General features: G+C 37.8%; 1 protein-coding gene across 1 annotated transcript in view; it reads right to left on the reverse strand.

The window, feature by feature from the left end:
• The window catches only part of astn1 (astrotactin 1), a 344,209-nt gene that overhangs the window by 176,689 nt on the left and 142,103 nt on the right, over positions 1–25,417 (reverse strand). The window contains exons 10-11 of the mRNA XM_073849391.1: positions 21,349–21,486; positions 8,919–9,069 (exon numbers count right to left, since the gene is read on the reverse strand). Coding sequence (XP_073705492.1) covers positions 8,919–9,069; positions 21,349–21,486 — 289 coding nt within the window. The remainder of the gene's footprint in view (positions 1–8,918; positions 9,070–21,348; positions 21,487–25,417) is intronic.

Below are 25,417 nucleotides of genomic sequence, written 5' to 3' on the forward strand. Positions count from 1 at the left end.
ACGCCATCAAGTGTGGAATTATGGGAGTTGTTGTCTTCATCCTCACAGCCAATGCAATCTGATGAGACTTGGGTGGAAATCATGTTTATGGATGAGCTAATGTATTATTAACGTCACTGTAGTATGAAGCAGGGTGGGCTGAAAGTCGTAGAAGTGAAACAAGACCGCTGGAGCGATTGCTAATGAGAATCGAGTGCGACACATGGCTTAAAAGCAGCTGAACTTTTATTTTGCCACAGTCGACCACTTACACTCCTTCCAGTCATGTGTATGTGGGGTAAAGCAGCACTGTTTTATCATACTAGATACATCTGAGTGTGAGTCTGTTTTAATGCTACTCTGTACGTTCGTCACCTGTTTAATAAAACGCATAACGTATCAAAGCGTCTTTGGTGTTTTCATGTTTTCTACAAGATAGATTGAGGGTGTCTAATGCCATTGACAGGTGACGCAATGACAAAGGATGGCCCACTAGTTAAAATGCTTATTTCTCTGAGTTTCTTAGTTTCTTCTAACATTCTTTAAAACATTTGGGATAATGTTTTACATTACAACACCACTGCCTCTTTGTTTTCTTCAAAATATAAACAACAACTCTTTTCGTACTCATTTTAAAAATAATAAAACATATTAATATGCGATTTAAGCTATATGTGCACTGTGTATAATACATCTTTACTCAATGTATAATAAAATGAAACATGACAAGCACAACTCTGCTTTTTTTGTTTTAATTAACAATATTAGCCATTATAAAAGTACAAGTATAAAGTATAAGAGACTTATGTAATCGGAAATAAAGACAAAAGTAGACAATTCGGTCAAATGCATGCTAAAAAGTCAGTGTTGAATTACGACTGATAAATAATTTATGAAGCATCAGGTCCCAGATGGGTCCGTCACTTTTTGAGGTCCCCCTGAAACATTTCCGTTGTGGTCCGTGCTATTTGCAGCGCGTTTCTGTATTTGTGTTTGTGTTGCGAGGTTTTGCAGCACCTGTGTTGTCAAACTGATGAAGATGTTTTCTTAATTTGTTGTCGTTTTTGTTGTCGTTTGCATGTGTTTTCTTAAGTTGCAGCGTGTTGAGCTCTCTCGGCCACCGTATTACTCAGTACTTAGTTGAAGTCTTTTTAGAGTATTTTTGGGTATGATGCAACAAGCTTCACAAACCGCTAGTTAAAATGCTTATTTCTCTGAGTTTCTTAGTTTCTTCTAACATTCTTTAAAACATTTGGGATAATGTAAGTACACAAATCAACAAAATACACTATCAGTCAAAAGTTTTTAATGCTTTTTTAAAGAAGTCTCTTCTGCTCACCAAGCCTGCATTTATTTGATCCAAAGTACAGCAAAAACAGTAACATCTTGAAATATTTTTACTATTTAAAATAACTGTTTTCTATTTGAATATTTTTTAAAATGTAATTTATTCCTGTGATTTCAACGCTGAATTTTTAGCATCATTACTCCGGCCACATGATCCTTCAGAAATCATTCTAATATTCTGATTTGCTGCTCAAAAAACATTATTATTATCATTATTTATTATTATTATTATGCTGCAAACAGCTGCATAGAATTTTTGATGAATAGAAAGTTCAGACAAACAACATTTATCTGAAATAGAAATATTTTGTAACAATATAAATGTCTGTATCATCACTTTTTGAACAATTTTAAGCATCCTTGCTAAATAAAACTATTAATTTCTATAATTTATTTTAAAAAAATTATACCGACTCCGAGTTTTTAAATGGTATAGTGTATAATGTTACAAAAGCTTTTAATTTCAGATAAATGCTGACCCTTGGATGTTTCTATTCATTAAAGAATCCCGAAAAAACATGTACTCAACTAATTTAAATATTGATAATAATAATAAATAATAATAATTGTTTCATGAGCAGCAAATCAGCATATTAGAATGATTTCTGAAGGATCATGTGACACTGGACTGGAGTAATGATGCTGAAAATGTAGCTTTGATCATTTTAAAATATATTCAAATAGAAAACAGTTATTTTAAATAGTAAGTTTTACTGACTTTGCTGTACTTTGGATCAAACAAATGCAGGCTTTGTGAGCAGAAGAGATTTCTTTAAAAAAAAACATTAAACATCTTACTGTTCAAAAACATTTGACAAGTAGTGTATATAACACTGTTCTAGTGGTTTTTGGAATATTTTAATTAAAAAAAAATCTTACACATTGTACCTTTCACTCGCTTACTGGCATTAAACCGCCATAGCGATATGTGTTGAAATTCATTGCCATTCTGATTTTATACACTACTAACACATACATTCACGTCATTTATTCATATACAGGCAGCTACTGTACCAGCATCTGTCAGCAACATCAAAAACTCTCTGTTGAACACGCCTGGCTGGCTCGCTTAGATCTAGAGAGGAGCCAATTTGTTTTTCATGTGGACGGCTGGATGGACGACGGGCACCCCTCTGTGTCCCACAAAAGCACTCAACACCTAGTGTGCTGGAGGGAAAGGAACTAATTAATCACATCATCATTTAGCGATTATCAGAGTATTTCCAAACTAGTGCACTGTTCCTCTCCCCAGGAGTGCCATACATCAGCTAGACAGAGCAGATCGGAACGGGCCCGCTCACACAGACTGCGATATTAAAACACAAAAGCAGCAGTGGCACTGCTGTCCTCAGACAAGGTGTTAATTGATTAGGGGGGGAATGAGGCTCTCTGGGGGGCCCGTAGCGAGCTCTTATGATTGGACAGATTGAAGCATCATTTTTATAGCTTCAGTCATCTGTTAATTACAAAACATCAAGCTACGGGCTCAACAGAAGGGTGCGTTATGATTAAGAAGAGCAGAATGAATTTAGAGTTGAAATTTCTGAAAAGTACTGAGAAGGCCATAACATCTGTTTCATTAGCAGCAGGTTTGGTGCTGTCCGTCCAGCTTTACCTGAAGGAAATATCAGTGCTTGCAAGGTAGCAAAAAAAAAATATGAAAAAACAGATGCAAGACAGAAGGGACAAATCAATCACAATTCAGTATGCAAATACATGCACGAAAGAAGACCCAGCAGAATTCAGTGGTGCAATGACCTCATCTGTCAGTCATTTCGGACTCCTCCCCCTCATCCTTTCTTGTCAATCTTCACCGACCTGTGACTACCTCTTGCAAATCATGTTTTGGTTTTAATGCATGCTTGCAAATAGTATTAGAAAACATGCTAATGTAATTCTTTTGATTTTGGCGGTTACATCGCCATGGGGGCATACATTTGTCTTTACAATCTATTTACATTAGCCATCTCACGAGTATAACAAGACACAGAAACTCAATTACAGTGTAATGTTTAATATAATCTACAAATACGATTCAAATGTCAATTTATTCTAGCATCACAAAGCAACAACAAAGAAATAAGATATTTACAAATATATTCACATACAGTGCATTCAGAAAGTATTCAGACACCCTTCGCACTCAATTTTGTTATATTGCAGCCTGATACTACAATTGTTTTTCTCATTTATCTACACTCTACCCCTCTAAACATGAATTTTAGAAATGTCTGTAAATTAAAAAAAATAAATTAATTAAATATCACATTTACATAAGTATTCAGACCCTTTACTCTACGGTGGCCGAGAGAGCTCAACGCGCTGCAACTTAAGAAAACACATGCAAACAGAAAAAAACGACAACAAATTAAGAAAACATCTTCATCAGTTTGACAACACAGGCGCTGCAAATCCTCGCAACGCAAACACAAATACGGAAACGCGCTGCAAATTCTCACAACACAACCAAACTCAGAAACGCGCTGCCAACACAGGAACGCGCTGCAAACACACAAACACGCTGCAAATAACACGGACCACAACGGAAATGTTTCAGGGGGACCTCAAAAAGTGACGGACCCATCTGGGACCTGATTATTTGTTCAGTGGCTGTTGGTCAGAGCAGAGGTGTTGTCGGTGAACTAAAAGGTGATAGTTCACCGACAACACCTCTGCTCTGACCAACAGCCACTGAACAAATAAGCCGTTTCTCAATACCAAGTACGCAAAATTCGGATTTGCGTCCTTTGTAGTTCGGACTTGGAAGTTTGACTTGGAAGTACGAACTCCCGAGGACGTGAGGATGCAAGTCCTGTAATTCTGCAAATGGAACAGCAGTGTACTTGATAACGTCAGTCAGCTCGCCTTTACTACTCCGGTTATCTTCACTGCTTCACTGTATGTATTTACAATAAGACAAAATATGATATCAACCACCTCTGCCTCTTTTCGTTTTCATTTAAACATATTAATAGCTGCAAAAACGTAGTTCAGGGAATGTACAACATTACAGTGAAACGAAAAATTATATCAAACAGCATTGCCTCTTTTCCGTTTCATTTAACGTTAAACTTATTAATAGCGACAAAAATGTGGTTCATGCAAAGCGTTACAAAACAATAATTACAATAAAAGGAAGTGATATCAAACACCACTGCCTCTTTGTTTTCTTCAAAATATAAACAACAACTCTTTTCGTACTCATTTTAAAAATAATAAAACATATTAATATGCGATTTAAGCTATATGTGCACTGTGTATAATACATCTTTACTCAATGTATAATCAAATGAAACATGACAAGCACAACTCTGCCTTTTTTGTTAAATGTCAGTTTTAATGAACAATATTAGCCATTATAAAAGTATAAGTATAAAGTATAAGAGACTTATGTAATCGGAAATATAGACAAAAGCAGACAATTCGGTCAAATGCATGCTAAAAAGTCAGTGTTGAATTACGACTGATAAATGTGACCCTGGACCACAAAACCAGTCATAAGGTTAAATTTGACAAAACTGAGATTTATACATCATATGAAAGCTCAATAAATAAGCTTTCTATTGATGTATGGTTTGTTAGGATAGGACAATATTTGGCTGAGATACATCTATTTGAAATCAGAAATCTGAGGATGCAAAAAAATCAAAAAGACTGAGAAAATCACCTTTAAAGTTGTCCAAATTAGGTTCTTAACAATGCATATTACAAACCAAAAATTACATTTTGATATGTTTACAGTTGGAATTTTATAAAAAATCTTCATGGAACATGAACTTTACTTAATTTCTTAATGATTTTTGGCATAAAAGAAAAATCTAAAATTTTGACCCATGCAATGTATTTTTGGCTATTGCTACAAATATACCCCAGCGACTTAAGACTGGTTTTGTGGTCCAGGGTCACAAATAATTTATGAAGCATCAGGTCCCAGATGGGTCCGTCACTTTTTGAGGTCCCCCTGAAACATTTCCGTTGTGGTCCGTGTTATTTGCAGCGCGTTCCTGTGTTTGTAGCGCTTTTGTGTGTTTGCAGCACGTTCCTGTGTTTGCAGCGCGTTTCCGTATGTGTGTTTGTGTTGCGAGGTTTTGCAGCGCCTGTGTTGTCAAACTGATGAAGATGTTTTTTTTAATTTGTTGTCGTTTTTTTCTGTTTGCATGTGTTTTCTTAAGTTGCAGCGTGTTGAGCTCTCTCGGCCACCGTATTACTCAGTATTTAGTTGAAGCACCTTTGGCAGCAATTACAGCCTAGAGTCTTATTGGGTATGATGCAACAAGCTTCACACAGCTGGATTGAGGGATTTTCTGCCATTCTTCTTTGCAAATCCTCTCAAGCTCAGCTTACTCTTGGTGGACAGCCTTTTTCAGGTCTCTCCAGAGATGTTCGAGAGAGTTCAAGTCACGGCTCTACGACATTCAAAAAGTTGTCCCTAAGCCACTACTTTGTTGCCTTGGCTGTGTACATAAGGTCAGTGTCATGTTGGAAGGTGAACCTTCTGCCCAGTGTGAGGTTTTGATTGCTCAATCTCAATATTTTGATGCATTGAGCTTTTCTTCTACTCTGACGCGTCCCTCAGTCCCTGCCACTGAAAAACAGCCCCACAGCATGATCCTGCTACCAGAACAGTTTAATTTTGGGATGGTACTCTGCAGGCGATGAGCAGAGTTGGTTTCCTTCAAACATGATGCTTAGAATTGAGGTTCATCAGGCCAGACAATCTTGTTTCTCAGAGTATGAGGATCCTTTAGTTGCTGTTTTGCAAATTCCAAATGTGTATTCATGTCTTCACTGAGGAGAGGATTGAGTTTGGCCACACCGCCATAAAGCCAGGATTGGTGGAGTGTTGCAGTTATGTTTTTCCTTCTGTAGGTTTCTGCAAATATGATCATGGAGCTCAACTAGTGTGACCATTAGGTTCTTGGTCATCAGTCTAAACAAGGTCCTTCTCCATCAATTGCTCTGTTTGGCTGGGCGACCATTTGAGAATTATGGAAGCCACTGTGCTCTTGGGAACCTTCAGTGCAGCAGAAAGTTTTGTAGCCTTCCCCAGATCTGTCCTGTCTCTGAGCTCTGCAGGCAGTTCCTTTGACCGCATGGCTTGGTTTTCGCTCTGATATGCATTGTCAGCTGTAAAGCCTTTTATAGAGAGGTGCGTGCCTTTCCAAATCAAATTAATTTATCACAGGTGGACTCTAATCAAGGTGTAGAAACATCTCAGCAATGATCCAAGAGAAATGGGAGGCACCTGTGCTAAATTGCAAGTGTTGTTGCATATACTTATGTAAATGTGATCTTTAGTTTTTTTCTTTTTAATAAATGTACAGACATTTCTAAAATTCTGTTTTCACTTTGTCATTAAGAGGTACGGAGTGTAGATTACTGAGGGGAAAAAAATAATTTAAACAATTGTAGTATCAGGCTGCAACATAACAAAATTGAAAAAAAAAAGGGGTCTGAATACTTTCCAAATGCACTGTATGAAACAGCTCTATTGATTAGGTCAAATAAATTATTTCATCAAATTGAAAATAACAGATAACTTTAAATTATTATAGTATGCTAGTCAGCACTGCACCACACTGTAACCCTTTTTGATCTGCCAACCCTCATTTTGCTCCTATGATTTTTCCACATTGAATACAAAAAAGCATAGTGACCACTGATTGTCAAGTTCAGTTGCAGTTTTTAAGCTCCCAATTGCGAGTTATAAAGTCAGAATTCCAAGATATAAACTTGCAATTCTGAGAAATAAAGTCGCAATTGCATGATATTAACTCGCAATTGCAAATTATAAAGTCAGAATTCCGAGATATTAAATTAAGTTAAAATTGTGTGATATAAACTCTCAATTGCGAGTTATTAAGTCAGAATTGTAAGATATAAACTTGCAATTCTTTGAACATATCAGTCTCTTTTTTTTCTCCTCAGAACTGGACTTTATAACTCGCAAATGCAAGTTTAAATCCCACAATTTTGACTCAATACCTAGCGATTCTGACATTATAACTCATAATTGTGCGATTATATCTCATAGTTCTGAGAAAAAAAGTCAGAATTGTGAGATAAAAAGTCACAATTACCTTTTTAATTTTTTATTCAGCGGCAAAAACGGGCTTCCATAGTCAAGCATGCAATGCCATCTGCTGTTAAAAAGCTCAGAATCAATTAAAGAGAGAATCACAATGCATTTAGAAATTGTCAAAATCACAGTGCATCATTTTATTTTCCCAGACCTAATATTAGCCTGATTTACTAGTAGAGACTTGTGTTTATTTCTGTTTCTTATCAGAAGAGACAATACGTAGGAACTGGAAGAGCCTCATGCAAAGACACTCCTCACTGCGCAATATTTTTATTATTTTACGTGGAAAAAAAATCCTGCGAGTAATCTAGAGAGGGGGGCCCCGGGGTAAAAAAGGTTGGGAACCCCTGATCTAGAGCAAGTACCACAATGCGAATGTTCACTTTGCTTTTGGCATCCACACACCATTACACTGATTTAAAGAAATACATTGGTAAAAAATAAGAACCAGAAAACAGAAAGATGCATGACACCTAATCACGCATGTCACGTCAGTATTCAGAAAATACAATCAATCCAAACGAAACAAGAAAACAAATGAAACATATCTCTCAAATGACACAACACGACGGACAGGAACAGTTATCCAATAAGGGTCGCGTTGGACACGCACCTGCACAAACCCTGATTCGCATGTTCATAAACATGAGCAGCAGATCATGAATGAAGTGAGTGTCAGAAAGATGGATGAGACACAGCACTTTTCATAAACCCTGGCTGAAACAATCCTCCCATCAGCAGGGCCAGCCAAACACACTAATCATGGCGCATGCCAGAGTGAGAAATCAAACACTTTAAGCGTACCTCAGCCAGATGGTGAGTGAAATCAGAGCCCCTGGCTCATTTCATGGCTGCTTAACAGCCACAAGTGAGGACGAGAGAGTGAGTGTGATGTAAAAGAAATAGAAATGGAAGAAACAAATACGATTTTTCATGCTATGTGAAATAAACTCCTTCGGCAGACAAGGAAGGCCTAACTTATAAAAGTAAACGCTTTTTATAGGAACTGAGTACAAGAGGGTGTTCTTTCTTCAAATTTGCATAAACGTTGTGAAGATTATGACGAAACAGGCGTAGAAATGGCTTTTTTGTCTCTGCTTTGGGAGAGTATGTAAACAAGTAAACAGAGAAGTCTGTATCAAACGAGAGGAAACAAGACAGCTGGAAGAGGTAAGAAAATAAGGATTCAAAAAAAAAAAAAAAAATTGGGCTGTCAGGTGAATATTAAACTAAAAAGTTACGAGTTATTAAATGTTCAATGCTGAAATAAAATATAATAATAATTTAACAATAATAATTTAACAATAATTTAACAAATTTACTCATCTGTCATAATTATTATATATATATATATATATATATATATATATATATATATATATTAATTTTATGTTGGATTTTCTCAACATATATTAATATATGCAATTTATTTAATTATTCAACATAATATAATTAATTTGTTTTAATTTGCTTATTTGACAGCCCTAAAAATAAGGCACTGACAACTCACCACACAGCCAGTCGAGTCCAGTTTGCGATCAGAGATGCAACGGAAATTTCGGCTGCAGCCTCCGTTGTCTTTTGAACAGTCGCGCACCGGGCCAAAAGAGTCAAGCAGCACTTCAAGACTGTCGAAGGACGAAGAAATCATCAGCTCCTCCCTGATGAACAATGACGCATAGAAAACACAGTTAGTAATGGCGGGTCAATACTGCAAACAACCTCTAGCATCTTTAGTCATCATTAGAAGCATGCATAATTACAATCTACTTGTTTATAACATTATCTTCACTTTATCCAATACAAATTACACACATATGTCAATAACTGGATATCAAAGAGGCAAGTAATGTAAGTTGAAAATGACTATTCTGTCTTCTCTACGCCACCATAAATCCAGCTAAAGGGAAAAGCTTTCCAAAGCAGCAAAAGTAAACAACAGCACTGATGGCTAAACCTTGAACAAATTAACTCCATTCCTCTGACCTTGGTTTAAGCTGTGTGGCTGGAAAATTGTATTGGCTGATTTTTTATTTTATTTTTTTTTGCTTTTCTATTCTAGAGCACTTGAAACATCCAAATATTTATCATTACTATGAAATAAGAATGGGCAGTGGTCATGATGAAGGAGCAAAGCAGTGACCTTTTATTGTCTAATATATTTTAAGAGTGTGAAATCACCGGGCTGCTGGCGAAGTGGAGTGCTGTGATAAATGGATTCGTAGTTGTGCGACAGAAATACTGCCTTTATGTTCCAAGATTGTTTTTTCCTATTTTTCTGTTATGAAGTGGTCGATGATTCCTGTCTCAAAGCCAAGCTCTGTCAGTGTTTAAAAATCATGCAAATGACAAACAAATAAGTGCCTGTATAAATATAAAAACAGAGACAGAGAAAAAAGCAACAAGAGGCTTCGCTTTCAGATCACGCATTCAGACACATCCTGAAAACTTAAACTAACAAAACAGAAAAATCTTTTTAATGGTCTCTGAATCCTTCAGATTCACAAAACAACCTGTGCTGAAAGGTGTCACTTATAATATTAAGGTCAGAATGAAATGTTTGGGAACATTGTTAAAACTAAAGAAGGTAAAAACAGTTTATATGCTGCTAAAAAATACCAAGGATTCCTTGTATAGCTTATTTAAAAGTAATTTAATATTTATAATAATTACTGGAGATTCCCGGTAAATGCCCACCTTACTTAATAAAGAACATTGCGGTTTCCACGTCACGTTTCCACTCCCACCAATCTTACAAGAGAAGGCAGACCTTTTAAAGCCGTGATGTTATGGTCGTTAGGGGAAGATGTTATCGTAATAAGGCAGAATATATAATGACTCCCGCTCCATGGTAATGAGGGCACTTTGAACAAATTGAGACAAATCTACCTCTGTGAACAAAGCATCTCAATTGGCAGGGCTTAGAACAGAAAGTCTGTGGAAGCTCTAATTAGTAGCTTAACTCCAAATACAAAGCAAGCATTTTCAGACTAGACACTGGAAAAGTGCAGCCTGTTCTTTTCAACGGCGACAAGAAGTAATTAAAATGAACCTTCACTTAAGACTCTAATAAAGAAGGCCATCCAAGTAATAGAAGAGTCACTCTGCGACAAATGTGATATGTAATACTTTTTAATCAAGAGCTAAGACACTAATCACTCATTATCTCTGATATTGTTTTAAAGCCTTTATTGTAACTGGAGATGTTGCACTCATCTTTGCATAATAATAATAATAATAATAATTTTGTTTATTATAACAGTATTGTCTGTTTTCCCCAACAAAAATAGTTCCAAAGATACATCTGAGCTGATTTACCTGAATAAATCTACACTTTTGAATGAATCGGTTAAGTGAATAATTCAATGATTCATTTGTTTTTACAGTAAATGATTCAGTGTTAATAATTAATCATTTCACAGAATGAATCAACGGCTCACTAATTAAAATATTAGATCACATCCAGAATAAAAAAAAATCCTGATAATTTACTCACCCTCATGTCATCCAAGGAGTTCATGGCTTTCTTACTTCAGTCGAGAAGAAATTAAGGTTTCTGAGAAAATATTTCTGGATTTTTCTGCATATAGTGCATTTCAATAGGGATCATTGGGTTGAAGGTCCAAATTGCAGTTTCAGTACAGCTTCAAAGGGCTCTACACAATCCCAGCCGAGGAATAATGGTCTTATCTAGCCAAATGATCTGCCATTTTCCAAAAAAAAAAGAGCACTACCTTGACTTTACGCATTACATTATCACATTGGAAAGGCAACATAGGCGAAAGGGCTGATCCAGCGTTTACAATGCAAACATGCAAAGAAAGTCAATAGGCCTTTACAAATAAAATAAAAAAAGTAAAACAACAAAGTTAAAGTTTACATTTGGGGAGAAAATGAGATGGAGTTTTCCGCCCTTCCCTACCTTTTTGAACCGATAGACACAAAGAATTAACCACGTGTGACCTTTCCAACATGATTACATAATGCGTGTGAAGTTCCAGAGCTAGTGCAAGATGAGCATTTGTGGTTAAAAAGTATATAAATTAGATTTTTTGTAGAAAATGACTGATCAATTTACTAGTTATTAGTACTTATTCATCAGCTTTGAAGCTGCAATGAAACTGCAATTTGGACCTTCAACATTAGGGGTGGGAAAAAAAATCGATATTGCAATATATTGTTGTGCTCTCTGTCGCAATAAATAATCGATACACTAACGGCCAATATCGATATTTTATTACAACACAAATGATTAATTTACCCGTCGTCAGTGTCACTGTCACTACCCAATATCTACCATTCTGTTTGCGGGGGGCGCTGTTCGAGTAAATAGGCGTAAAGTGGTGGAAGCAGCGGCCAGTGAAGAACACAAGTTATCTTACAACATCAGAGAAGAAGCGCAGAAAAAAAGAGAAGTGAGAAGAATGGCGGAAGATAACGAAAAACAAATCAAAGACGCACCCGCTAGTTGAGCATGCTGATCAGTTACGCCTGTTTCACACATACTCCGTCTGCAGTGCTTATGCGTTGAGTATTTTTTCCCCGCACCCATGTTAACGGATTAGAGCATTCACACTGCACGCGGTTGCTGTGCAAGTGCATTGAATAATACGTTGTTTATTATACGTTGAGTTTAAACGTGAATATATCTAGAATTGTATTAGTGTACTGTGATAAAAGAGTATCACAATGCTGAAAAAGCACGTTTGTATTTGAAATCAAAATAACGGATAAATGGTGTGTTTGTGGTAAACAGCCGCGGCTCAGGAACGGACTGCAAACGTGTCCTGTGTGAAAGCAAAACGAGTCCGTGCTGCTTCTGCATCGCATACGTAACGCACACGGACTGCATACGCACTGCAGACGGAGTATGTGTGAAACAGGCGTTAGTGTTCCTCAAGAAGAATATGCATTGATGAGACCACTGTCCAGGTTAACATAAAGCACTTTACAGTAACTTACTACTGACGTTTCAGTATCATGGTTTATACATGTTAGTTAATGTTCATGTTGTTTTTTAATGTTCAGGCACTTTTATCTGTCTAGCTGTACAGTGTTTACATTTAAGACCAGGAGGCAGTGAGTTATTATGCAAATGCATATTTCTTTGCACAGTGTTGGAAATGTTGGCATTAATAAATGCATAAGATTTCCTTATTATGGGTATTTTTTTCTTTTTCAGTCACATATATCGTGATATATCGTTGATGAAATTTCTTCCAATATATTGAATATCGTAGATATCGTGAATCGCGATATTATCGATATCGTGGGCCACATATCGCCACAGAATTGAATCGTGAGTTACCTGTATCGTCCCACCCCTATTCAACATGTTGGCTCCCACTGAAGTCCACTATGGCGATAAATTCTAGAATGTTTTCTAATTTTTAAGTAAATTTGTAAATTATCAGGGAATTTTCATTCTAGAGTGAATTAATCCTTTAAGGTAGTCACTTGTTTCATTCCCGAATGAATCGGCTGACTTAATGATGCACTGACTCACTCTAAAAAGGTTAGTTCACCAAAAAATGAAAATTAGCCCATTATTTACATTGCACATGCACCAGTGAGTCTTGCAAAAACCAATGTTTGTTTACAGGAGCACAGGAAGCAAAGTTTCCTTGCTTTAGTAAAGTAAAACCAGTCTCCTCTTGCTTTATATTGAAATCCTCCCATATTTTTCTTTACATGCGCAACACCGTCGTTCTTACATCATCTGCCCGGAGTGGCTTACGTGTACGACCAGTTGGCGCAAGGCAGATTAAAGTGATTATTATATTTTAAATATTGATATTTTTCTTACACAAACGCATCGATTCGCTACAGGAGGAATTTATTCACCCCTCCGGAGCCGTGTGAGGCACTTTTTATTATGGATGGATGAACTTTATTGGACTTGTTTTGGAGTGTTGAAGAGAAACACCTGCTCATACCATTTTAAAGCTCCGATTGCGTTCGTTTGCAAAAAAAAAAAAAAAAAAAAAGGTAGTCATATGCACCTAGGATGGTTGGAGGGTGAGTAAATAATGGGCTAATTTTCATTTTTGGGTGAACTAACCCTTTAAAGATTCACGTCAACACCTACTGGTTGTCACAGTTCTGTCAGTTCATGTCTGTTCTATTGGTTTCTCCCATTGTCTCCCCCTGTCATTTTGTTATCATTTGGTTTAGTCCTCGTCACCGTAATCTGTTTCACCTGTGTCTTAGTAATTAGTCTGTCTTTATAAGTCTGTTTGTTTCTTGAGTTCTCTGTCGGTCTTTGCAAATGTCTACGTGTGATTCGTGTGTGGAAGATTCTCCATGTTCCTGCCTTATCCAGCCTGTTCTATTGAAAGCTTTATTAAATGTATATAGTGTTTTTGTATCCTGTCTCACGTCTCGTCCATCCAGCACGTTATACCTATTACAGAAAGACCGACCTAAAGAGTTTACCCGGCACTTTCCCCTGCGTTTATTTTCCGTCTTTTTTCCTCAGTGTTTTGTTTTCTATTGTTTGATTATGGACCTTACTGTTCGTCTCATCCTCCTGAGGCAGGAGGAACGCTCTCTTGAGGACCATACACGTGAGTTCATCTCCCTGGCAGAACATTCCCACTTCCCGGATAGCAGCCTATGCATCTACTATCACGTAGGACTGAATCCCACCACCAAGGCGCTGCTATCCGGGGAGGGTCCTCAAGAGAGCCTGCCGGACTACATCGAGTGGGTGTTGGCGTCCTGCCACTCTTCTTGGACTGTCGGCGTCATCGAGGAGGACGTCAACCCCACTCACGACCCAGAACCCAGCCAAACATCACCCCGACATGCGGAGCTACAGCCTGAGCCCACCGCAGATGGAGTGCCAGAGCCGAGAGCGACAGAGCCTGACCCATCTGACCAGGTGCGAGAGCCGGCATCAACATCCGCGACGGTGGAGTATGACGTGGAGCAAGAGAGGGCTACAGAGAGCCCTGCCCACTGCACCACCGCTGAGGGTGAGCTTGGATCCAATTCTGGGGATTTAATAGACTTCTTCTCGGATCTTGCCCAAGACAACTCATATGACTTAATTGACTTTTTCTCTGAGCCACTGACCTGCATAGACTTCCCTCCCACCCGCCCTCGTCTGTCTGAATCTGCCTGGTCCCCGCTGGTTCCGCCCAGCCGTCCTGAGTCCCCGCTGGTTCCGCCCAGCCGTCCTGAGTCCCCGCTGGTTCCGCCCAGCCGCCCTAAGTCTTCCAGGTCAGCAGTCAGTCCCCCAGCTCACCCTCAGCCCACCACCTGTGCAGTGGGCTTGCCGCGGGACTGCCAGCTTCCATCGGCGTCTCGGCTGGAGGATCCCTCAGCTCCGCCTCCAGCCTCAGAGTCCTGGACTCCGCCTCGGCCCTTCGACCCCGCGGTTCCACCACGGCTCTCGACGCCCTCCTCTTCACCGTCGCCCATCGATCCACCAGCTCCACCGGGCTCCATCGTCTTTCCGGCTCCGCCCTGGTCAGTCGTCACCCCATCGGCTCCTCAGGACTCTGCTCCTCCGGCTGTGCCTCGTCGCGCCGTCCCACCGGCTCCTTGGGACTCCTCCTTCCTGCGGGCACAGCCTACATCCTCTGTCGCTCCGGCTCCGCCGCGGATCTCCAGGACTCCGCCTCCGCCTTGGGCGCCAGAGCCTGTTCCACCTTGGCCCTCCGGATCCTCGGCGTCACCCCGGATCATCGGCTCTCCATCTTCGCCTCGGGCTCCTTCTCCATCTGCTCCGCCTCTGTCGGTCGGCCCCATGGAGTCGGCACGCCTTCGTCCACCATGGTTCCTCCCTCCGTCGGCTCCACAGTGGGCCGTCATTATGGCTGTGGTCTGGGTCTGTTCCTCCTGCCCTGGATCCCTCCTGTCTCCTCCCTGGCTCCTCCCTCCGTCGTCGCCCCCTTGGACTGTCTGTTCTGCCACCTGGACTTTTGTTTTGGTCCCCCTCCTGGCATCGCGTCCTCCGCCGAAGCCTCCTCCAGTGACTCTGTTGTTTTGTTTTCTTGCCCCTCTTGTTCATTTTTGTTTGTTCTTTCTACGGCGCGAGGACGCGCCTTTTCGGAGGGGGGCGTAATGTCACAGTTCTGTCAGTTCATGTCTGTTCTATTGGTTTCTCCCATTGTCTCCCCCTGTCATTTTGTTATCATTTGGTTTAGTCCTCGTCACCGTAATCTGTTTCACCTGTGTCTTAGTAATTAGTCTGTCTTTATAAGTCTGTTTGTTTCTTGAGTTCTCTGTCGGTCTTTGCAAATGTCTACGTGTGATTCGTGTGTGGAAGATTCTCCATGTTCCTGCCTTATCCAGCCTGTTCTATTGAAAGCTTTATTAAATGTATATAGTGTTTTTGTATCCTGTCTCACGTCTCGTCCATCCAGCACGTTATACCTATTACACTGGTGCAACTATGCAACCCGCAGAAAGAATCACTGAAAAACTGCCACTAGACTGATATTCTGTCAGTTGATGTAAATTACATCAACTGTACATTAGTCTGTCGGTTGTGTCACTGTACATTACTTTTTAATTTTAATAAATACATTTTAACTTGGAGCCACAATGAAACTGATTCTAAACATCTGAACTTTAGCTTCGGTTGAATTCAATATTGTATTTTTGTTTTAGACACAATATTTGGCAGACCGCCTGTGGTCTTTGCTGCAGACCACCTATGGTCACAGACCCCTGGTGAGGAATCCCGCTGTAACATAAATGCAATGACATACCAAACATCTCCTTTATAGACAGAGTTTATGGCACACTGTATTCTCTCTAAACTGATTGTTCTCTGCAGTTCCAAGATTGCTTTTCCTTGGATCAGATTATGCTGCTGGGAGTACAAGCGGTGTACTGGTTCACTTGCACAACGGTAGTGAAATGTGTTTGCTGTGCTTGAAATGAACAAATATTTACTATGTGATGTACGAAGTCGACAGCTATGATAATTTCCCAAACAAGCAGGCTCTGACTAGTGCAGGGAATTGCAGTCCACGGACATTCAAAATATCATAAAAACATGTTATTATCCTAATATTTAATTCTCTAAAGAATAATTACAGCTTTAACTGTGGTCAAAGATGACCAGTGCAAGTAATGATGCTTAAATATATAATTTCCCTGTACTTTCACACGTAGGCTATGCCAAGTCAATAAATTCTAGACTAAATTCCAACCAATGAGCCAGCCAAATTATTTAATAACTCATATTAACTTTGTTGGAGGTTATAAATGCATTTTTTTCTTCAGTGTGGTTAATGGTACCCCTATGAGTTTTACATACTATGACCCAATTAAATAGCTCTTAAATGGTTTAGTTTTTTTTATCATTTACTTTCATCATTTCATCTCATGTTACCCCAGACATGTAGGTATACTTCTTATGTATCCTGCAGAAGAAAGTAATTTATGACTAAAGATCGCTAAAGATCAGGCAGTACATTATCTCTGACGAATGTTTATTAACATGGTAAGAGTTACTTCGAAATATTCCAGTGCTCTGAAAAACACTTGGAATTGAGGCAAAATTCAGCAAGCCCAGGGCCAAGGGACCACATGGCCTGCCAAATTTTGTACTGTGGACCATGTCAAGCTAGCCACTCTGCGGGAGATCAGTAGGAGACACTTAGAGGACCTTTCAAAGGAATAAAAATTAAGATAGAGGAAAGAAAATGTATCTTTCCACCACATATATACTGGTATTAATCTAGACAACAGAAAAAAAAAAAAGAAAGAAAAAACAGGAAAAGGACAAAAGGAAAAGACAATAACAGGCAAATGAACAACCATGCAAACAAATTAATTGTATGTGCACGGTATGTAAGTATGTGTGTGTGTGTGTGTGTGTGTGTGTGTGTGTGTGTGTGTGTGTGTGTGTGTGTGTGTGTGTGTGTGTGTGTGTGTGTGTGTGTGTGTGTGTGTGTGTGTGTACCTGGTATTCATCACGTTGTGGGGACCAAATGTCCCCACAAGGATAGGAATACCAGTAGATTTTGACCTTGTGGGGACATTTCTCAGGTCCATGAGGAAACAGGCTTATAAATCATGCACAATGAGTTTTTTTGAGGAAGTAAAAGTGTGCACAATCTCCTGTGAGGGCTAGGTTTAGGTGTAGGGTAGGTGTAGGGCGATAGAAAGCACGGTTTGTACAGTATAAAACCATTACGCCTATGGAATGTCCCCATAAAACATGTAAACCCAACATGTGTGTGTGTGTGTGTGTGTGTGTGTGTGTGTGTGTGTGTGTGTGTGTGTGTGTGTGTGTGTGTGTGTGTGTGTGTGTGTGTGTGTGTGTGTGTGTGTGTATGTGTATGTGTGTGTGTGTGTGTGTGTGTGTGTGTGTGTGTACCTGGTATTCATCACGTTGTGGGGACCAAATGTCCCCACAAGGATAGGAATACCAGTAGATTTTGACCTTGTGGGGACATTTCTCAGGTCCATGAGGAAACAGGCTTATAAATCATGCACAATGAGTTTTTTTGAGGAAGTAAAAGTGTGCACAGTCTCCTGTGAGGGCTAGGTTTAGGTGTAGGGTAGGTGTAGGGCGATAGAAAGCACGGTTTGTACAGTATAAAAACCATTACGCCTATGGAATGTCCCCATAAAACATGTAAACCCAACATTTGTGTGTGTGTGTGTGTGTGTGTGTGTGTGTTATATGGATAGTAAGTTAATTAGAGACAGAAATTACTAACTAGATTCAACTTTAACAAAGACCTCTTCTAATTAACATCAGACAGTGAAATATATTTTTTTTCTGAGGATAACGGCAGCATGCTTTATAGGTTATTTCCAACTTTATTATTTCTTATGAACAAAACCATATCTATAATTGAATTTCCAAAAGTAACTTTTCCATTTTACTGCCTTTAAGGCTCTTAGTACTGAAATATTTAAAAGTTCTTTTAGGCACCAGCTACCATGATAATTTAAGTGCGAGACTAATCACAAGATTAATCAATTTTGGGTTAAAAACAAATTAATCAAATCAGCATGTGCCCTTTGGCAATGCATTCAAACCCCTGCGAGGTCTAGATAATGTCAAGCCACATCAATTTTGAGGCTTAACAAAAAATAAATAAATACAAAAATACAAGTTACCCCATTTGGTCGGAAACTTTAATCAGTTGCAGTTCAATAAAAAGGCTCAGTGGAATTCTTCATTAGTAAATCATCCTCATATTTGACAACTCATGATAAGTGCCATTCAAACAATAATGTCAAGTATAGCAGCTAAATTAAATCAATACACGCTACGCAATTATATTCAACACTGAAAATAAGAATCTCAACAGGATTTCTGTTGAAAGATAGAGGTAAGGATTACATATCTGGCACAACTGGGTCTTGACACAAGTGTTTAGAACCTTATTTAACTCACAAAGCCTTTAACTGTATCCACATAATGACTTCAGTTAAAGTCATTGAAAACAGAGAGGCTACTTAAAAGTCTGGAACCACAGGCATGTTGCTGTAATTTACTGTAATTATCCAGTCAACTTAAAGACACCCAAGACATCCTAGATCAGTAATCTTTAATTTGCCATGCTCAGCTGCCCTTGAGGTTTTCTATAGTGTTTAGTTGAAGTTTTTTGTAAAGTTTAGTTCAACTTTAACTAGAGAGTTTTCAAGCAAGTGCATGCAATGTCTGACAGAAACCCATATTTATGCACCTTTTTCTTTCCTGTAACAGTGGGCATGGCCATTTGTACATTTTATGGGTCTGGCTTTCTGTCTCTTAGCTGTACCAAATAGCTTGTTTTGCCGCTTGATATTGCAAATTGGTGTGTCTTACCATATTATTTTAATGTATTGTCTTAATTATGAGCACACTGATTTGTAGTGAAAACAGTTTTACCGTTTACTGCACGTTGTTATTCTTCTCATTATTTCCCTATAGCGAACCGATAATGATAATGAACCGGAAGTCTCACTTTCGCATTGAAGAAAAAGGTGGATATATCATTATCTTTTTCAATTCCATGTGAAACATGGCAACTTTAATTTAAGCAATGAATTTGGTCAAAAGCATCCAAAGAGGAAGAAGTGACCTAAGTGACTTAGCTAAACTCTGCACCTTGGTTGCTGTTACTCTCTCAAATAAGCTTTAAAGTATATTTAAACTGCAGTTTCAGTGTAGCTTCAAACAACTCCAAACGATTCCAGCCGAGAAATAAGGGTCTTATCTAGCGAAACAATCGGCCATTTAGAAAATAAATAAAGATTAACATGTATATACTTTCTAACCACAAATGCTTGTCTTGCACTAACTCAAACTCACGCATTTTGTAGTCACACTAGCATGATGCAGGCAAAAGCAAATGTGCAAAGAAAGTCAAAAGCCCTTTACAAAATAAGGTAAAATAACAATTTTGAAGTTAGAGGAGAAAATTAAATGGCATTACTCACTCTACCCTACCTTTTTGAACTAAAGTACACAGACAAAGAAGTACACACACATGACTTTTCCAATGTAAAGACACTCAGAGCTAGTGCAAGACAAGCATTTGCAGTTAAAAAGTATATACATTTTAATTTTTTTAGAAAATTACAAATTGTTACACTAGATAAGACCCTTATTCCTCGTCTGAACAGTACAGTTTAAAAACATTTAATCAATATTGCACAGTGAAATGATCTGAAAATATTTGCTAATGTTTAAACAACATATTTATTGAGGAAACTACAGAATGAACTCTTTACTATCGACCCTATTTTGACCTAAATCAATTAGTAATTTTTATTTTCATAAGTATTTTATTTTATTTTAGGAATGCAGGTGCTCTTACTGATGCTTGTTAATTTGGAAATGAAGGTTGACAGAACCACAGTATGCACTTCTTAAAAGATTAGATCACTTCCAGAATAAAAAAAATCCTGATAATTGTCATCCAATATGTTCATGTCTTTCTTTCTTCAGCCGAAATAAAAAAATTAAGGTTTTTGAGTAAAACTTTGCAGGATTTTTCTCCATATAGTAGATTTCAATGGGAGCCAACAGGTTAAAGGTCCAAACTGCAGTTTCAATGTAGCTTCAAACGACTCCAAACGATTCCAGCCGAGAAATAAGGGTCTTATCTAGCGAAACAATTGGCCATTTTAAAAAAAGAAGATTAACATGTATATACTTCCTAACCACAAATGCTTGTCTTGCACTAGCTCAAACTCCAGCATTTTGTAGTTGCGCAAGCATGATGTGGGCAAAAGCAAATGTGCAAAGAAAGTCAAAAGCCCTTTACAAAATAAGGTAAAATAACAATTTTGAAGTTAGAGGAGAAAATGAAATGGCGTTTCTCACACTACCCTAACTTTTTGAACCAAAGTACACAGACAAAGTACACACGTATGACTTTTCCAATGTAAAGAAGCTCAGAGCTAGTGCAAGACAAGCATTTGCAGTTAAAAAGTATATACATTTTTATTTTTTTAATTTTTAATTTTTAAAATTACAAATTGTTACGCTAGATAAGACCCTTATTCCTCGTCTGGGATCATGTAGAGCCCTTTGAAGCTGCATTGAAACGGCAATGTGGACCTTAAACCAGTTGGCCACCAATGAAGTCCACTGTATGGAGAAAAATCCTGGAATGAATTCCTCAAAAAATGTCATTTCTTTGCGACTGAAGGAAGAAAGACATGAACATCTTTGATCACATGGGGGTGAGTAAATTATCAGGAAATGTTTATTCTGGAAGTGAACTAATCCTTTAAGATTTATTTAAAGATATCTGTAAAATTCAGTTTAAAACTTTCTGAACACCCTAGACCTTGAGGACTGGTCCAAACTGCTGCTTGACGATTGCTCAAAACTGTTTTAAAATAAGCCCTAATGTTTATTTTATTTCCCTTTGAAATATTTAGGCAAACTACCAACTAATGCCTTTCAGTATGTCATAAAGTTCAGTTATTCTTCTTTGAAACCAGCCAAGATTGAAAATGTCATCTTCTACCTGACATCCACTGCGTCCTCCATGACAGTCATATCTGTCTTGCACTTGGCAGAGGGGTTGATGGCCAGCTCAGCTGGAGGAATGACAAAGCTCTTGCTAAGTGGCAGCCACATGCCTTCTCCAAGAGTGTATGTGAATCTGAAACACAAAAGTGAATATTTCAGAAACCTTTCACCATGTTACCAAAAAAACATATTTTACATCATTCAGCCTGTTACAGGCTGCTGCATTGTGAGACAAGCTACATTGTGAGACAAGAAAATTGGCATTTGGATGACAGTAGTTTTACAATTTAAAAAAAAGAAAGTAAAAGTTTTTCTCTCGAGGATCCATGGGGTTCGATTGAAATTCTAGCTAGGAATCTAAAAACAGCGGTGTCCAAGGAAACAACGAATGGCACATTTTTCACATTTAAAAAAAGAGACTCAACATTCAAGCTGAATGATTTCTAACAAAAAAATAAAAATCCATACATCCTCATGAGAGACTCCCACGTGCATGTAAAGACTTTTATTTAACAAGGGTTTAACAAATAATGTGTTTTCTTACTGATCCATCTAAAGGTTCAAACAGATTGTTGACAGGAAAAAAAAACAGCTTCCTAACTCCTGCTCTTCTCCCCTGCAAAATCAAATATAACCGCATTTTCAATTTGACCCTCACTCTGGAAAGGTAGCACATTTTAAAACTTGAGTCATTACCGGAATGCTTATCTCTGACCTTGAAAACTCCCCCCACCCCTCTGGTTTTAGTGCTGAGAGACGTCCAGGCAGATAAGATCAACTTGTGGGTGGATATCCATAGAGGACTACAAAAACAAAGCATCTGAGCATTGTAAAATAATGCTTAGAACACAAGGTCCAAAGAGTTTGTAGAAGTAATTGAAAACTGCCATATCTACAAGCTAGCTTTGTTTTCAATTCTCTTTGAAGTCATGAGGTTTCGACTTAGTGTCATAACACCTAATCAATAAATGCAATTCAGCCCAGCACTGACTTGCAAACAAAAAAAAAAGTCTTTAAGACATGAATCTTTTGCTGAAGAATACCCAGCTTGCACTTGAATGATTCATTGATTCAATCACTCACTGATTCATTCCTCTGTAAATTCAACTATCATTTTATTCCACCCATGCATCTCTATGAATATCAGCTAAACAATCACCTCAGTAATTCAATTTGCATAAGATGCATTATGCAAACAAAAATACTGTCTGATTACATTATTGGAAGCGCTTTTAGTTTCTAGGATTATGCATGCGAAGATGTGATTTAAACCTACGCTGTAAAAAAATAAAATGACATTTAATCATTAGTCACACATAGCCTACTAAGAATAGTGAATCACGATGAATCTACATAAAAACACTTGTTAGACTGACAATATTCATCCAAATGTTATCCGAACTAGGCTGAGGAGAACCATTTTATAATTAACAATGTTGCTGATTTGTTAAGGGTTTATAAGATCCTAGTGTGCATTGTGGCATGAATAAATTATGCGGTTACTGTTATAGGAGTTTTGTTTTAGTGTTTGCTGACTATTTTATGCTGCTGCTGCTGCTGCTGTTGTTGTTTATGTTCACTATCATTCAAAAGTTTAAGATTGATATGATTTGTTTAATATCATTTATATTCGCCAAGGCTGCATTTATTTATTTAAAAAAAAAGGCAAGTAAAACAGAAATGATCAAAAAAGCACTAAAACAGTAATAAGGTGAAATATGATTACAATTTAAAAAATGACTGTCTTCACTTTAATATATTTTAAAGTGTAACTTATTCTTGCGATGGCAAAGCTGAGTTTTCAGAAGTCATTACTTCAGTCTTGAGTGACACATGATCCTTCAGAAATCATGCTAATGTGACTGTTTCGCAAGAATCATTTCTTTTTGAAAAACACAATACAAAGATTATAAATTACAGTCTTTACAGTCACATTTGATCAATTCTATGCTACCTTACTGAATAAAAGTAATAATTTCTGTCAAAAAAGAATCAAAGGAGTAGTATACTGAACAAAATAAACCCTGAATTAATTGCTAAAAAAGAGAAAAACAGCTATAACCCTCAGATTACCCCTCCTCTTGTGTACAATAAATGGAACTCTCCATCTGCCGCTGTTTAATATGCTGCAATAAATTGCTTTTCTTGATTACAGTTAAGTCTATTAAACTTGCATCTTTTCCTGTGTTTGAATAAATAAGCCACTACCAACTGCCTAATTTATTTATTTTCCTAAAGTAGCTTCAAATGCAAGTTCTTCAATTATAGTTGTACTCTTACTGTGTATAAGGCTGTATCAGCATCTGAGAACTCATGATAAAAGCACTTGCAGGAATCTCATCAACAGTTGCCCTTAGTGAGACTGGTGATATCCACATTCCTCTATAACTCTGTTTATTATAGATACTGACGAGGCAAAATATAATCAATGTATTAGACTTATTAGACTTATTTATTTCACATTTTAAACCTCACAGAGAGCAATGCACCTACATTAATATTCTTAATTGAAACTAAAAATGAATTAATTTTAAATAGGGCTGTCACTAACAATTATTTTGGTAATCAAGTAATCTGTCGATTATTCAAGCGATTAATCAGGTCTTCGGATAATTATAATAATTTTTTTTGTAATAAAAATAGACCTAAGCAAACAATAGCCTTTAAAGTTACTTAATATAAGGGGTCATCGGATGCCCATTTTCCACAAGTTCATATGATTCTTTAGGGTCTTAATGAAAAGTCTATAATATACTTTGGTTAAAAATTCTTAATAGTAGTGTAAAAAAACACCCTTTTACCTTGTCAAAATCAGCTCTGCAAAAAATCAACTCATATTATTGCATGGTCCCTTTAAATGCAAATGAGCTCTGCGCCCCCCGTTCCTTTCTGATGTGGGATTATGAGCCGCAATGTTTACTTTAGCTGCGTTTAGCGGCGAAACTTGCCAACAAGCACATTATTAAGAAAGGCAGTTTGCAAAGATGCATAAAAAACCCTTATACTGAATTCTGCTGTGGGCAAAGCTGCATCAAGAGTGATTCGCATGAACATAGACACATATGTAGATCGGGATCTGCGCTTTCCTTTTTAAAAACGAAAGTAACGTTATCCTCTGCGTCTTCAGCGGCTCAGATGTCAGGAGAAAATGACTCCTGCTATGTTCATTATTACATCCAACAACAGAACACCTCAATCGCTCAATCTGAGACATTCTTGTTATCCTCTACACCTGAGTCGACACAATGGCGATCGGAGTCAGACTGTTTCAGCTCGATGAGGGCGGGTCTAAGCTAAGGCGCTCATGTCAATCAACTATCGTGGGAGCGGCCTCTGAAGAAGCTGAGAATGACCTAATTTTAAAAAGGGGATATTACTGTTAAAGATTAAAAAAACACCACTGGGTGGATTTTTATCATTGTAGGGTTAGGGTTAGACACATTAAAGTTCAAACAACATGTAAAAGTGAGTTTTGCATCCGATGACCCCTTTAATATTCATATACAATAGCAATGAGGTAATAATAATTCTTAAAAAGGCAAGTAATTTTATGGTGTTATTGAACAAAACTGTTAAACTACATAATGTATTATGAACAATAGAGCTAACATGCATTACGGATTATAACAAATGACTGCAGAGTGTGCCAACGGCCTGACAATTGTTTTTACACTTTCCTTGTTTGATATTGACTAAACAACAAATCATTTAAATGTCCACTTAGTCTTTAATATTTGGCCATTTCTTTATGACAGAAATACTACAGCCACTGTAATTTCTTACATTTTTGGACATCAAAACTTTTTTTGAACTTTTATTCTGAAATCACGATGTTAGCATGTTGAGAAAGATATTGATGTATTCTCCTGTGTTTGCGTATGTTTCTAAATGATTTACCTTACAAATCTGACGAAATGGCGGATGCTGCATTCCTAGATGAACATTAAAATAAACCCAAACTCACAGCAATATGTAGAGATAATGATAACTGTTTATGTGGAGCCGCTCTGTTAACAGAGCCGCTCTGAGCCGCTCAAACATAACCTGCATAATTAAATAATTAA

This window comes from Garra rufa, chromosome 10 (genome assembly GCF_049309525.1).
Source record: "Garra rufa chromosome 10, GarRuf1.0, whole genome shotgun sequence".
Taxonomy (NCBI): domain Eukaryota; kingdom Metazoa; phylum Chordata; class Actinopteri; order Cypriniformes; family Cyprinidae; genus Garra; species Garra rufa.